This window comes from Sorex araneus, chromosome 1 (assembly GCF_027595985.1).
Source record: "Sorex araneus isolate mSorAra2 chromosome 1, mSorAra2.pri, whole genome shotgun sequence".
NCBI classification, from domain to species: domain Eukaryota; kingdom Metazoa; phylum Chordata; class Mammalia; order Eulipotyphla; family Soricidae; genus Sorex; species Sorex araneus.
In genome coordinates, this window is record NC_073302.1 from 49,198,399 (window position 1) to 49,215,192 (window position 16,794).

Genomic DNA, 16,794 nt, shown 5'->3' on the forward strand with positions numbered 1-16,794 from the left:
TTGGCTTAACTGGTTTTGAGATGCTGAAATGCCACACGCTTATCTGAAGCTGGAGAACCTGCTTGATGTTAATGTCTTATCCTGTGATATCGATACTAGATGAATTGGTTTACTTTCCCGCCTTAGATAAAGGTCGTTTTTCCTAATGTTCCTACTCTTGGACAGTACTTGAGAATTTAGAGAATTTAATATGCTGTTGCTGTTCTCGATTGCCTAAGACTGAATTGTGTGGGAGTTCTTAATGTTGTCTGAAAATGTGATGTATTAAGAACCCACAGTTTCGCCAACTTAAGCAAGGTCACGCTGCATTGCCAGCAGATTCAGAATTGCTGGGATTGAAACTATAGGAAAATAGAGCTCTACCAGTTGCATAATCAGAGATAGATATGGCCATTAAAATTAACTTGAAAAGAAAATGCCCTGCTGCTGAGCATATTAACTGTTCTTTCTGGAATTAGGCTGCTTAGGTAATATTTACCAAATGATCAATATTTGCGACTTTGTTTTTGACAGATGTATTCCAATTCAGACTCTCATATTATCTCAATATATCTGTGAAATCCTGAAAATCATTTTAAAGTATTAGGGCATGTTCGTTTGGGGCCAGCTTTATTAACATTTGGGTGGAAGATGAGTCCTTGAGTGAGCCATCTGTTATCTGTATTATGTGAGTGTCTAGGTTGAATTCCTCATCCTTGCGATAATCCCTAGTAATGTCCTTTGGGAAGCCAGTAAAAATACTCCAGCTTTCAGAGAAACTGAATTGGTCTGTCGTAGTATGTTACCATTGTGTCTGCCTCATAATTTGATCTTACTCATTAGAAGGTGGTGATGAGGCCAGGTTTAATTCAACCTGAATGAGTTGAGCATTTAAATGAAAGAATCTGTTATATCTGACTTGCTGGATCTTAGGAGACTCAAGCTGAAAATGAAGTTGATATTTGGAGATAAATGGGATATAGTATACTTCTGTTATAAGATTTTCTTAAACCTTTCCCCATATGTGTGGTGTTTGCATGGTTTTGTTACATATCAGATCTGTGATGTTAAGCTCCTTTGTAAAGTCTGGTGCATGTTGTTTGGTGCCAGGGTTGTAGTACACAGCCTGTCTGAACAGACACATAATGAATACCCAGGAACAGAAAGTCCATCTTAAAAAAACTGGCAACTTGTATTTGGGGAGGAGACAAGAGGTTGTTAAATGAGGGAAAATGTTGGATCTGTCTTAGAAACAAAAATTACCACCCACCCTCATTTATAATTTGAATTATTTGCTTTTATTGTTGAGACAGAATTTTATATAGGGGTATATTTGGAGACTAAATCCCGACAGTACGCCTTAACCAACTCCCCAACTCACCCACATGAGTAAATTATTAGACCTCCGATTTCAAGTAGACCTGTCATGGAGGGCGATGCTGACCTGTTTCTGCTAACTGGGATTTAAAAACGATTCATGCCACTTCATCTTTTTTTATTTCGTAAAATATTTCTACTGCTGTAAATGAAATAATAGATACACATCAATCAGCGTAGTCACCTTTTATTGTTGATTCAACTACCAGGTTTTTACAGAATTCATTCTGCATTTTATTTGACTTGCACATGAATAGTCTCAGCAGACTTAATTATATTAGTGAAAAAAGCACTTTCAACAAAATTATATGCTGACATCCCATAATTTATACTTCGAGATTTGTAAAACAGATTTATGTAAATCTATCAAATTACTCTAGATGACATTATTTTTAAAATTGAGATTTCATTTAAATGATATTTGTAGAAAATTTTTATGAAAAATTTTACTCAAAACTATTTAAAATATATCTTACATCATTTCCTTATGCAGACAGACTATTGTAACATTTGAGCATCTTTGTCTCCATTTGTTCTGTAATCCATCTGTTACATTGTAGGGACATGGAAAGTATGGTTATAAGGACATGTCTCTTCTTAACCATAAGCTCTTGAAAACAAAAGTTTATTTTTTTTCATTTGTTCAGTTTGTTCATTAGCTCATTTGTTTATTTAGTAAATAAATGTGCAATTAATAATCTCTGTCAGGGGTTCTTCTGTGTTAGGAAGTATACTCAACTTGCCCTTGCTTAGCAGTCTAAAGGTGGCAGTCTAAATTGACTCAATACTCTAACTACAGAGGGTATAATATTAGGTATATAATAAAGGTATGATATTATGATATTAGGATAAAGATATGATATATGCCCCTGGCGCCATGTAATCCCATCAATGGCCAACATCCAGAGACTGTAAAACCAAGCTCCCAGAAGCTTATAGCCTAGTTCTCCCTCTTGGAGAACCTGGCAAGCTACCGAGAGTTTCCTGCCCGCATGGTAGAGCCTGGCAAGCTCCCCATGGCGTACTCATATGTCAAAAACACTAACAATGATGGGTCTAATTCCCCTGACCCTGAAAGAGCCTCCAATGCTGCGCCGTTGGGAAGGATGATACAGAGAGGCTTCTAAAATCCCAGGGCTAGGATGAATGGAGACATTACTGAGGCCACTCGAGAAAATAAATGATCAATGGGATGATGATTATGATAATAGGTATAAAGTTATACCCAAAAGGAATGACCTCAGTGTACAGTGGCCCTATGTGCATTGGGAGTAGGACACATTGTGTTAGAAAATAATCTCAGAGAAAGTCTGAACCTTTGTGTGGGGATGACCAGTTGAATAGATATATCTCTGGCACAGGGAATAATGTACATTTTAGGTATATTTTGTAGGAGTATGGAATGGAAGAAAGAAACTGATGATAACCTTGGGAAATAGAGTTTTATCAGGTTTGTCTTTCAGGTAGATTATTTGGGGAATATTATGACGAAGGATGACTCATTTTGGAGTTCAACAGAAGACTTGGGAAGAAGTTGAATTATTTGGAATATCGTAGTAATCCAAATAAGAATTCATGAAGATCTGTCATAATTCAGAGAGGGAGAAGAAAGGAAGAACAGATTTAGTTGGTATATTTAGCTGGTAGAACTGGCAGGATGTATCTGTACTGATATAAGACTGCTTTTATTTATTTAGTTTCAAAAGTTGGGTGGAGAAGGTTGGGCCATACCCTGTGATGCTCAGGGTGTACTCCTGGTCCTGCACTTAGAAATTCCTTCTGGCCGTGCTTGGGGGACTAAATGGGAGCAGGAGATCAACTCTGATTGACAGCATGGAAGGCAATAGCCCTACTGCTGCACTATTGCTCCAGCCCAGAAATAAGTCTACTTTTAAAGCTTCTTTATTAAATTGAGTTGTTCCCTCCTCATTCTAGATGAAATATGATCTTAGGAGAACACTCATTCTGACCAAAATATTAAGACAGCAGCCTTTATTCCTCAAAATGTATGCTCATGGGGCTGGAGTGATAGCACAGTGGGTAGGGTGTTTGCCTTGCATGTGGCCAACCCGGGTTCGATTCCCAGCATCCCATATGGTCCCCCAGCACCGCCAGGAGTAATAAGTAATAACTGAGTCTAGAGCCAGGGGTAAACCCTGTGCATCGCTAGGTGTGACCCAAATAGCATATATATATATATATATATATATATATATATATATATATATGCTCATTTGTCATTTTCATTTTGTCATTTATTTTATTTTCTTTTAACTGTTCTTTTTATACATGTAGAACTTATTTACTTCTACCTGGAGTTTGGGGAAGAACTTTGTCTTTTGTTGTATCCTCAGGGTCTAGTAAAAAATGTAGACTTGTTGAGAAATGTTCACCAACATTTCACTAAATATTGGTGAAAAATCTATAGGATGACTTATTTTTAAAAACAGTTTTACTATGCACAATTCCATGTTGAGGGTTTCACTTAATGTTGGTAGGATAAAGTTAGACTAATGTACTTGGTTTATAATGAAGAATTATGCTTGTCTGTTGCCTTTACCTCTAAACCTGAGGGGGTAATTTGATATTCTGAACATTGGTAGTAATTTGAAATAGAAAAGACTAAATAAAGTGACCTTTGAATTAAATGGGTCCAGAAGATTGTGTATTTTTAATTAAAATATGCAATTAAAATTTTAATTAAAGTATGCTATTAAAAGCAATGTAGGTGGCAAGGGTATGACTGCTGCTTTGAATTACTCACAGTTTGGGTTTAATTGGAGTTTACTGTGTTTCCCACTAGCTCCTTGTCACTGAAAAGATTCTCTTCATGTTTTCCTCTTCCTGCTTCTTTCTCTCCCTCTCTTCCTCTCTCCCTCTCTCCCTTCTGCGCTGCTTGTTCCCATTTAGTGGCTTATGGAGAGTTTCAGTTCTGTGCTTTATGTCACTTTACCATGATTCTAAGCAGCCTGTTCTTATGCCAGAAGCAGTTTGTGTTTTTTTTTCTCTATTTTGTGTGAAGAAGAGATTCATTTCTCTGTGTACATGGCAAATTAAAAAGGAATGTGCACAGTACATTAGATATATTCTGGCTGATATCCAGGATCTATAAGTCCCTCACAAAATTCAACAACAAAAAATTCAGCGACCCCATCTACAAATGGGATGAGGAGATGAACAGACACTTTACTAAAAAAGACATACATATGTCTAGCAGGCACATGAAAAAGTGATCATTGTCATTCATGATTAGGGAAACACAGACAAAAACAGCAATGTGTTATAATCTCATGCCAGTGAAAATAGCCATATCAAAAAGTCTGGAAATAGCCAGTGTTCTCAGGGCTATGGTGGTGAGAAAGGAACCCTCATTCACTCTTGTCTGGTTCAACCTCTGTGGAAAGCAGTGTGGAGATCTATTCATAAAATAGGAATAGAGCTCCCATATGGCCTAGCAATACCAGTTCTTGGCATCTATTCCCAAAACACAAACACAGTAATTTGAAAGGATCTATGTGCACACATACGTATATCCATTGTCACACTTAGTACAATAGTCAAGATACAGAAACCACCCAAATGCCCAACTACGGATGAGTGGATCAAGATGTTGTGTTAAATGTACAGTGGAATGTTATGCAGCTCTACGAACAAAGCCATGCAATTGCAAAAGCATGGATAGAAGATATGTTGAGTGAAGTAAGTCAGAAGGAAAGGGATAAATACAGAATAATCTCTTTTATATGCGGAATTAAAGATAGCAACAAGATAGCAACAAAGGCCCAAAGGCAACACAAAGAGATCTGATCTACCCAAGTGAGTTGGTGGGGGAAGGGGTTGAAAGGAGAGTTTTGGGGTCTTTGGAGGAGGGACAGATGTACACAGATGAGGGATGTGGTATTGTAATTATGTGCATGGGAAACGATCATCAGCAATATTGGAAATAGCAATGTCAGTCAATAAAAACAAGATATTAAAAATGAGCAAAACTGAAGGCATTCACATATGTGATGTACAGAATGCATGTACTGCTAAACTGCAGTTTTCAGTTCTTGCATGAAGGTCTTCAGTCATAAGTCAGCTGTTCAGATAGCTTCCCTCATAGTGAAGTTCTAGAATCCCTTGTGTGGCTATTAGGTCCAAGGCTTAGATTAATAGTTTAAAAGTGTTCTCAAATCCTTCAGAACAAGGAACCATGGGTAGCTTATAAGAGTTTGGACAATTGGTGTGATTCTAATATTCACTTACCATGGATGTTTTGATGTCTAAAGAATTGATCTTGAATGCTTCCTGACGAAATCCTAATGCTCTCATTTCGTTATGAATTTTCTTTTAATCATGTTGGTTTCCACAATGGTTATTATACTTTAAATCTCTAGAGCCTTATATATTTATTGAAGAAGTGGTTCTTAGCTTTGAGATTGTCATTATGCACATTCTAAATTCAGAATGATTTTAAAAATTGATCTGGATAATATGGATGAAGGATATGTTGTTTTGAAGCCTTCGCTGATGTTTTATGACTATTACTGATTAATGTGGAAAATTGTGGAACTAGTCTAAATATTTTTCCTGATGCTTGACTCTTTAACTGCTTTTTTAAAATGTCCTTATTTATTATAACATTTTTTAAAAATAATGAAACAAGTTATTACATAAGCAAGAATTAATCTGCATTTTTATAAGATGAGTAACTGTCTCAAAATATGGTGAAGTTGTTTTAGAAAGTACCTGGGTACTTCACACTAAAGTGTATTGACTGTGATCTAGGTTCAGATGTAAGTTTATAACTTTGTTTTGTATTCGGTGAAGGAAAAGCATCTCTTTTACCAGTCCAGGATTTAAGTCCTGATTAGTACTTCCTTCCTACTTTTCTAATTTGAAAAAGCTGTAAAATTGTATCTTTCCCAAAAATAGGTACTGTTTCTACCTTACAGGAAAATATCTGTGTCTCACATCATTAATATGAGACTAAAATTAAATATTAAAACACCAGATAGCTAAACACTGAGTTATGGAGGATCAGATGCTCTTGACAGCTCACATAATGTTTTTATAATTTTAGTTATCTATTGAAAGCTTAGATCAATAAATACTTAAATATTTGCTGACTTGACTCATTTTAAAATGAAAATCTGAGTTTCTTAACTTGTTTATATTCTAGTACCAACAGTTTAGTACATCTGTAACAGGATTTGGAATGCAGTCTTTCAGGAGATACATTTTTTTTTATATCATTTTGCTTAGCAAGATAGAAAAATTGTGCCTATCTCATACACATTCTAATTATGGGTGATGCTGCTTCTGATAATGCCAATAAGCAGATTAGAAACTTAGTTTGGGGAGGAGAGGTCATTTGGGGATAAACATTGTCCAAGTACACTCTGCTTACAGGTAGTAGAAATTTGGCTGACTCCTCATTATTCTAATTATCCGTGATTGAAGAGGGTCATGTTAAAGTTCTGATGACTGGAGGGCCAGCTCTCTGATGAGGATGCTTATAATTTAAACACATAATACTAGTACACTTCTATGTCTCCCTCTCCCTCTCCTATTTTTGGGCCACACCCGGCAGTGCTCAGAGCTTACATCTGGCTCTGCACTCAGGAATCACTCCTGGTGGGCTTGGGTGATCATGTGGGATGCCCGGAATTGAACCCAGGTCAGCCTTGTGCAAGGCAAGTGCCTTACCTGCTCTTAGTCCATGCTTATCATTTCTTCAGCACACTTTTATGGGCCTACATTGTGTTAGGAACAAGCCCAAAGAAGAAATTGATGTAGGTAATTTGTTCACTTTATCTGCTAAACCAACTCCAGCAGGCACTGCTTTGCCTGGTGTGTGACCTCATGAAGCTAATAAACTTTGCTCTGAGATAATAGATACCCACTGATAATCTCAGAAATGCATCTCTAAAGGTACTCATTCCTACAGGTGCACTTTAAAGAGCCTAGACTGTCAGCCCTTGGTGCTTCTCACAGCTCCTAGAAGCCTCAGTGGTTTACTAGATTATCTCACTATAAAATTGACTATCAAACTTTGACTTGCATATTATTAGAATCACCAGGAAAAAAAATAGAGCAGTGTTTTATAAGACTACTAAAATCAAAAGTCCTTGAATTAGTTCTACTTTGTCAAAATTAATTTTAGGTAATTTTAAAGAATGACTGTAGAATCGAGGTTGAGAAACCACTTTGATTAAAAACTACAAAAATGCAGAGTAGTGCCAGTAGATAGGAGTAGTATATTCTAAATTGGTGGTGCCATTGGTAATTTAATTTTGTCATGAAATATCAGTTTGACAAAACATTATTTAGCTTACCTTTACTTTTCCCATTATATATTTTTAGCACCTGACATAATTTTAAATGAATACACTTAAATGCTTAACATGTAGTAGATTTATAGCATTTTTTTCTTGATTTTTTTTTACCAGAATGCTGTACTTTTCTTGGTAGAGAATGTTCTCATGACTTCCCCAGCAACTTTGTTAGGTAGGAATTATTACTCTCACTTTAGAAATAAGGAAGTTAAGAGTCAGATTAAATAGTGTCTTCTGAGTCACACTGTCGATAAATAGCAGAGGCAAGGTTGGAACTTAAGTATGTCTTTGCCCAAATCTCATATTCTTTTCTTCTTAAATTGCTTTCTGCTCAAGCAGAATGTCTAGCCAGTTTTAATATTATTCTGTAACATAGAGCTGTAACTCATTTGCGCAGTAAGAGGGCACAATGTATATGCAGTACACACATGCTAAATGTTTAATTAGAAAAATGCTAAATGTTAAAAAAAAGCAGTGGTTTCATATGCAGCTTTATATAATAAGGATATAAAATTACCTTTTTTGATAGGTGTAAGAAAAAATGATTGCTTTTGCTTACTCCTTTTGAGTAGAAAGAAATAAAAATATAATATGAGAGCATATGTTAGCACTGATAAGTCCAAATATGCTCCCAAATATAGCCAGAACATTAACATGGTTAGAAGGTACAATATTTAGTCACCTCACTGCTGTTTCTTATAAAAATTGTATGTTACTTATAGATACAAGGGACTACATCAGAACCTTAGGATAAACAGTAGATGTACAAAATTCATGTATAATCACTTTGACCTAAGGTATACTGTCCCATCCAAAAAATTCTTCCATTTTGCATGAAATAGATTTAAAAATCTATCACTTAGGAAAAAGCATTTGGACTTTAATAGAAAATACGATAGGAAAACTTTAGTTTCATTTGATTTTTATGAGTAACTCTTTTGTGTCCATTTATCACCTAGTCTATATTGTTTCTCACCTTTTTAAAACTGAAATGCTGTCTCTGAAATTAAAAATTGAGACCTTCAGGACTGGTTACTTAATTTGTACATTCCATTGATTATAACATCTTGATACGTCCTTTCTTTGCAAGCCAAGACATCATTGAACTAGAAATGAGAGGACTCAGATAAGGAATAACAACAGAAGATTAATTTTGAAGCAGTTCTTATTCCAGAATTCTATTTGTTTTTCTTGTATTCCCCACACTGACAAAGACATCTTTACCATAAAGTTTTGTGTTCATATTTGCCAGTATTCCTTACCTATTTTATCAGGACCCACTTTGAAATTAGGTTCAGTTTGAAAAGGTTCTCCTGCAAATGCATAAATACATATACCTGCATATATACATATATGTATATACCTATACATAATATGATTCTTCGTTTTAAGAATCTTAACAATTGTATTGGGAAATACTGTAAATTTCTCTGTATAACGTACAAAACACTGACAGATTCTTGGTTGATGCTTAACGCCTTTCCATTTTGTGGATAAGGAAACAAAAGCTGACAAAGTCGTGTCATAAAACCCACTCAGCTGCTCGGCAGAGACTTGCACCCACAGTTTCTGAAGATGAATGCTGCCTTGTTGCTGAGTGTTCTGGCTCAGGCAGGACATAGATGATGGAATACTTTGGATATGTATTCTTTTCTTAATATCTTTCTGAGTTCTGATGTTTACACTTTCAAATGTAATGAACAGGAGATAAAAAAAAGATTACATGTGATTTGTAGAAGAATAAATGTAGGATTCTTGTTATTATCGAAAATATGCTGGAGTTAATAAGACCATATGCCAAAGTGAAAGTGAATCTGTTGTCAGCAGTGTAGAACTAATTTCTGCCTTTTTCCTCTTCCCTTTCATTAGGGCAGAGCTTGGGATATGGCTTTGTGAACTACATTGACCCTAAGGACGCAGAGAAAGCTATCAACACTCTGAATGGATTGAGACTTCAAACCAAAACAATAAAAGTATGTTCATACATTTTTTTTAAATCTTCTTGAACAGAATTTAAAAATAATATGATCTACTTAGAATTTTTCTATGCATATCATGCTCAGAGTGACACTTTTCAAGATGGCATAAGCTTAATTTGTGAGTACTTTATATAACACTCCTGTATTAACAAAGGGACATCAGCAACATTCCTTAAATGCTTTATGAAGCCAGCCTAATTAAAACTACTTCCTTTGTAGAATTACTTGCCCAGTAAATTGAGGAATCGTTTGACTATTATTTCTAACACAGAGTTATGCAGATTTGTTCTGTAATGGGCCATATAATAAAGATGTAGGATTTTTATCAATATTCTTTCCTCTCTCCTGGTTTCTTAAAAAGTCATTGTCACTCCTGGACACTCAAGTAAGAGTGACTATAATCCAACATAGCTTCATTTATGGACACTGAGACTTGAATTTTATAATATTTGTGTGTCGCAGAAAACTGTTTAATATTTGGCTCAGTTTTGAAAAATGTAACAAACTCATTATTGCCTAATGGATTATACAAAACCAAGTGACAGACTTAGCCTAGGTTATTCAGTTTACTTGGAAGTATTGACGAGAATGTACAAGCCACAATTATTATTTTTTTACTATTATATGTACTTTCAGGACAAGTACTAAATTTGTGTATATTTTTTCACTTTGGTGAAATTTTAAAATTATTTTTATTTTCCCTGTATCTGAAGTTAACCCAATTTGCTGTCTAGGCTTCTTTTCCTTAGAAAATAAAAGAGATGTTGCTTCTGGCAGACTCTTAGTACACGTGTCATCAATTTTCTCTCCTGCCCAGTACAAACATTGCCAATCAATCATGGCTGTCATTCTAACTGAGTCTAGATGGAGTTCCCAAATATTTTTCAAAATAGTGCTCCAGACAACCTCTATCAATCGACTCAAGTTGGAACTACTTTTCTACCCTTGATTTAAGAAGTCAGCTGAGAAAGTAGCCTGAAGAGGTGAGGGGAAGTTAGTCAAGGCTGGCTGTTGCATCCATCTTGCTTAGAGACTTGTCTATAAGATTTCAGCTCATTTTTCCAAGTGTCTGGTAATGCAGTGTCATCTTTGTGCTTAAAACTTACTTCTCTTAGAATTGTCAGATAAGGTAATTTGTTAGCCCTGGATAGTTTTGACATCTCATTCTTTATTTTTATTGGCCCATAGGAAAAATGATTCTTATGGCTCATCTAAAGGAAACTGTACTCAGTGATTCCCAAATGTACTTGGTTATAAGATTAGACTTGTTTCCTGATCAAGAAAATGCCCTGTGAAGGATTCACCTCTGAATCAGAAAATGTTAAAAAAGAAAATTTTAAGGGAAAATGTTAACTTTTCCATGATAAGATATGGAAAAGTTCTTCCATGATAAGATCACAAAGACATGTTTGCTTTGACGTTGGCTTTTCAATAGACTTTTTCAAATAATCCATACTTCTCTGTGTACATGTCTCAGTGTCACAGTACTATTATCAGGCTGTTAATAGCACTATTAAGCTGTTAAGTAATAATCAAGTGTTCTTTAAAAGACATTTAAATTTTGTGTTCTCTGGATCCCACGACAAATTTTTGTGGGATGTCCTCAATGTAAGATTCCTCGGACTGCTGCTAATGTCTATTATTTTTTTATATCCCAAGTTATATTTTAGAAAATGGAATGGATGGTTACGATGGTTTGTTCCAGGAAGTCAGAAAGTGCTGTTTTTTTTTTTCATTCCAGAAATAACTATGCTCTTTATTTTGAATAGTTTTTTCTTTTTTAAGTCCTTTCTTTTGCAGTAAGGTACACAAGAAATGCCGGGGAAACCATAGAAGTAGGGTTTATGGCATGTTGATGGCAAATGCTTCCTCACTATCCATTGCTTGGTCTTCTCTTTGGGGCCCATATGTCAACAGAATACATGGAAGAAAGGATAGTAATGCCTTGTGGCTTTTATACTGTGGCATATGCTAATTCTAGGCTGATTTTCTGAAATGGGGGGAGGGGGAATAGGTAAACAGCAGATTACTCCTTTTCCCTCTCTTTCTCTCTTTGTGCCTGTAAAGGTAGCAGATACCAACTGGTACCCTTATCTTGCCCCAGATTTCCCTTAACAACACCCAAACATCACATAGTATCACTTTTGTCTGCCCTTCCTGCATATGTTTGCTTGCTAACTAACTTCAATTAGACATATTTATGTTCATATACAGATCTTGATCTGGGATATTTTAGAGTTCACGGCATCAAGTGCCGTTTGGAAGCTACATTTAAATTTTTCTGCTCCCTGGGATATTATTCCATAAATCCTTTTCTTTATTCCATCCTGTGATTCAACCTGTGATAGAGGCTGTTGAACTGATCTTTCAAAACAACATTTCCCCTTGCATTTATTCTCACTCAGAATTTTCTTGTACCTTCCTTGTCTTTCTGTATATTGCTGGGCTTAATTTAGGACTGGTGAGTATTAATATTGTTCTCCATAGTAGTCAAACTGGCCTTGAACTTGCAAGCCAATGTTTAGTCTTAGGCATTATACATATATTCTCATGGATCACTCCTCTTGATGTACCCTTTCTCAAATAGTGGTCAGCCCATCTTTCAGAGCTCATCTAAAGCCTTTCCTTCAAGCACTGGCTTTCTGCATTGTTCCACCTCGGGTTGGTTTTCCCCTTCTTGAAACATACATTCTTTCCTTAAAACTTATTTGTAATCAAGCCACTTTCATTTAAAAAGCTGTTCATAAAAGAGTTTCAGGAATACCTTACCACAAGGAACTACAGATGTATATGTATGTAAAAAACACATGTAGAAGGGGTTGATGAGCTCTCTCTCTCTCTCTCTCTCCCTCCCTCCCTCCCCCCTCCCCCCTCCCTCCCCTTTTTGTGCTCTGCTTCTGTGTGTTCTCTCTTGCTTCTGTGTCTTTTCCCCACTTCTGTATCTTCTTTCCGCTTCTGTGTCTTCCCCTTTCTTCTGCTCTACTTCTGTGTCTTCTCCTTGCTTCTGGGTCCATTTCTGTGCTCTTCTTCTGTGTCTTCTCCCCTACTTTGCCCACAGACTTAGTTTATATAGCAATCACATAGGGTCGTGACACAAAGCTGGGTTGAACATTAATAAATCAACAAAGAGGGGTAAAACCACTCCTCCAGGAGATTAACAAAATCTCATCTAAGGATATTACTCCAGATTACGAGGAGATCCGCTCAAAGGTGGGATCCAAACAAGGGTGTGTCACTTTATTCTTTCCTCTGCTACTAATCCACTTAAATAGTTGTAGTAAATCTACTTCAAATATTTCTAGCAATGTCATTCTGTATGAGGACAGTAAGAGATATATCAGACTTAAAGTTTGATTCTTCCTGAGGACATTCACTATATACTCCAGACCACAGTCCTCAGGCCAGGTTAGTCTTCCTAACTCCCCAGCAGGGTCCTAGTCTCATCGTTACTTTTGGATCATGACAGCATTTATCTATGACCATGCTCTCAACTTGTAGTTGAGTATTGTGGAGCTTTGGCCTGGCCCATTTTGATGCCAGGGTAGCTCACAGCTTGCCCTGAGTCCATTTCGTTCCTCATCGGAACCCTGCTTTTGGGGTGCTAGGAACTAAGGGCAGCTAAGTTGAGAAAGCAGATGCCCAGGAGTAAATATTATTGGAGTCAATCAGCTCCCAAGTTACAAAGCATAATATTAACTGTCTTCCTGTGTCCATACAGAAAGGACATTGCTTTAACGTAAACTAAGTTCCCTGCGGCAAGGCTAAATGGACAAATCCAGTGTTATCCTACATATGTAATTTAGGCCTCATCACTGTCCTCAGTTCCCAAAGAATTGACACTTTAGTGGTTACATAGCTTAGCTAAGATCAAGCCATTAAAGACAGTGCTGTGATGTCAATCTCTTTAAGTCTGATACCTGTGTTAAAATTCTTGCCACGATGATGTGTTCTACTTTAGAACACTGCAGTAAATGAATAAATATATTGTAAACATGTACCAGGTTTCTGTTATGTTATTCAAGCTACCTAGGATAGGTTTAATGGAATTCCTATTTATTGAGAAATTGAAGCAATAAATTAAGTGCTGTGAAAGGTAGTTTATTTAGCACTTTTTTCTGAGGCTTGGTACTTTATTAGGGTTTGTGCAGTAGATGAATGGTTTGTTGAATAAACGGCAGAAATAAAGTATTACAGTTATACATATATACAGTAAAAGAGTATTTTTTTATTGTATATGTATAACATATATATGCAAACATTTTTTTGCAGTAAACGAAGCAAAGTCTTTCAGACTCTGAGAAACTGTTTGCATAGAAGTCAGTAGGAGAGTGGGTTAGAAAAAAATGTTCTGGGACAAGAGATATAAGGAGGCTAATGCACTTATTTGCATGTGTCAGACCCTGGTTTGGTCTCTGGTGCCCTTAACACCATCAGGAGTGATTTCTGAGCACAAATCTGGGAGTAAGCCCTTAGCAACTCAATGAGTGATACTCTAACCAAAAATAGATAGGACAAAAATTAATAAGTAAAGATTCTGGGACCTATTTCAGATCTGTTTGATTAGTATTCAAATGTGCAACTTGTGAATCTGTGTTTTAACTAAAGGTCTTCATAGTTAACTTGTGAAAGTAATATAGTACTTAGTGACCACCAAATAGATCCTTTTGAGTATATTGGTTCTCTAAATATTAGACATTTTGGTGTGCAATGTTAAGTCGTTTAATCTCTTACCTGTAGGTTCCTATCTCTTACAGATAATTTTGTTTATCAAAAGATTAACCATGCTTTTTGAGTCTGGCAAATGATGATTTAGCATTCAAATGAAGAGTAGTCCAGTATACACTTTTTAGAAGTATTATAAATTAGAAAAAAAAGACTTAATCTATTAACTTTATGTTCGATTTTTAAAAAAGTACTAACGCATATAAGTTAATGGACTTGAGGTGGTTATTCTTTTAAGAATCACTTTTGCTCTGACGAAGGTGATGTCCTAGCAGCTAATGATTCCCCAGATATAAAGAGGTAGGGGCAGGGAAGGGATCAAAGAGGTGAGAGTTGTGAAGACCTGATGACATTATTTCTAATATTGAGATGGTAAATGAAATGTAACTTTTATAAGATTTTTAAGAACCTCTGGTCTTAGAGAATTTAAAACGTAGTATTTGTATGATTCCGGAATCTTGAGGAGAGAAACCTCACGACAGTGTCAAGTATACACTGGTTGGTGAGGGTTTTCATTGTTGGCAAATAGGGAACAATTTCCTATTCTGTTGGATTTTTTTCTGACAGAAATATATTGACAACAACAGATTCATCAGAGAAACAAAATAATCACATATTAAGATAATTCACATCACAGTAAGTTAATACTAAACTCTCTTTAATGGAATTTTTTTATGTCTAGATTAATGGTACCATATGTATTACTGTGTTACTGTCATCCTGTTGCTCATTGATTTGCTCGAGCAGGCATCATTAACGTCTCCATTGTGAGACTTGTTACTGTTTTGGCCTATTGAATACACCATGGGTAGCTTGCCAGGCTCTGCCGTGTGGGCGGGATACTCTCGGGCGGGATACTATCGGTAGTAGCTTACTGGGCTCTTCGAGAGAGCCAGAGGAATCGAACTTGGGTCGGCTGCATGCAAGGCACACACCCTACCCACTGTGCTATCAGCCTGGTACTATATGTAAATTCATAAAATGAACACATTGATTTAATTTGTTTTGCTTTTGGGGCCACTAGTTGTGCTGAGGGCATATTCCTATCTCTCAGGGGTCTTTTCTGGTTGTCCTCAGGGGAGGGTGCTGGGGATTGAAGCAGCAACTAGGGTCAGCAATAGGCAAGGCGTGCAGCCTACCCACTGTACTGTCTGTCTGACCCCTGAAATCTTACTCATCTTTAAAATACACATAGACTTTGCTCTTTCAAATATGATGAGTAGAATATTATTACATCTACAGTGACCATTACTGTGATTATTACATCTACAGGCTGATTTGATGCCTGGCATCTCATATAGATCCTGGCATCATAGTAGAAGTTTCATTATTCATAAAGATAGGCTTGTTTTATCTTAAATGTAGGCATCATCATCTCAAACTATAAAACTTTAAATTTTTACTGATAAGTTTTCCCCACTCTAAGAGGGAAATAATCTGTCTGGGGAAAACAGCATGCCCCAAATATTCCTAATTTTTTTTTTTTTCTTTTTGGGTCACACCTGGCGATACACAGGGGTTACTCCTGGCTCTGCACTCAGGAATTACCCCTGGCGGTGCTCAGGGGACCATATGGGATGCTGGGAATCGAACCCGGGTCGGCCGCGTGCAAGGCAAAAGCCCTACCTGCTGTACTATTGCTCCAGCCCCATATTCCTGTTTGATTTTGATAAAATTGAACTTTCTTTTTTCTGTTTTTTTTTTTTTTTTTTTTTTTTTTTTTTAATTTTGGAGGTGGACTGAACCCTCTAGTGTTCATGGGCTTCTCAGGTAGATTTTTCCGTGGTTGCTCATGTGACAATCATGGATTGTCAGAATCAAACTCAAGCCTCTTCAGTCAAGGCATGAGCTCCACCCTATTCAGCTGTCTCTAAATGCAGCTGACACCCTACATTGAACTTATTCTTTAATCATCCAAAGACCGATATAATTTATCTTTACTTAAAAATTATAGATATACATTAATTTCAAATTTCCTACATTAAGAGAATTAAATTATCACTTAAGTACATTTGGAGTTTTATAATAAAAATGTTAATGTAAATTATAAGTAGTAATATCTGTTTCATAAAGTGTTCAGTTTGTTAGAGAACAATTAAATCTAATAAACCTTTAACTCTCTATTGCTTTTAATTTTTTATTAATGAATAATACCTTCTAACCCGAGGATACTTTTCTCAATTAGTAAGTTAGTAATTTTCTCAATTAGCTTGTATGCAGGCTATTTTTGTTGTTCTTTTGTTAAATTTTGGACAAACCTTTCTTGTGTGGTGGTGGTGGTGTTTTCTGCCATATTTAGTAGTGCTCAGGGACTCTTCTTACTCTGTGCTCACAAGTGACCAGTGGCATGCCCAGGGGACCTTATGTGGTACCAGGGATTCATACCAAGGTTGGCAGGATTGAAGTCAGTTTACTTA

General features: G+C 36.3%; 1 protein-coding gene across 20 annotated transcripts in view; it reads left to right on the forward strand.

Annotated features, from left to right (window-relative positions):
* Positions 1 to 16,794, forward strand: part of ELAVL2 (ELAV like RNA binding protein 2) — a 176,546-nt gene that overhangs the window by 120,401 nt on the left and 39,351 nt on the right. For all 20 annotated transcript variants that reach the window (XM_055137408.1, XM_055137380.1, XM_055137384.1 and 17 more), the window contains one exon: positions 9,546 to 9,649. In XM_055137408.1, the coding sequence (XP_054993383.1) occupies positions 9,546 to 9,649 (104 nt within the window). The remainder of the gene's footprint in view (positions 1 to 9,545; positions 9,650 to 16,794) is intronic.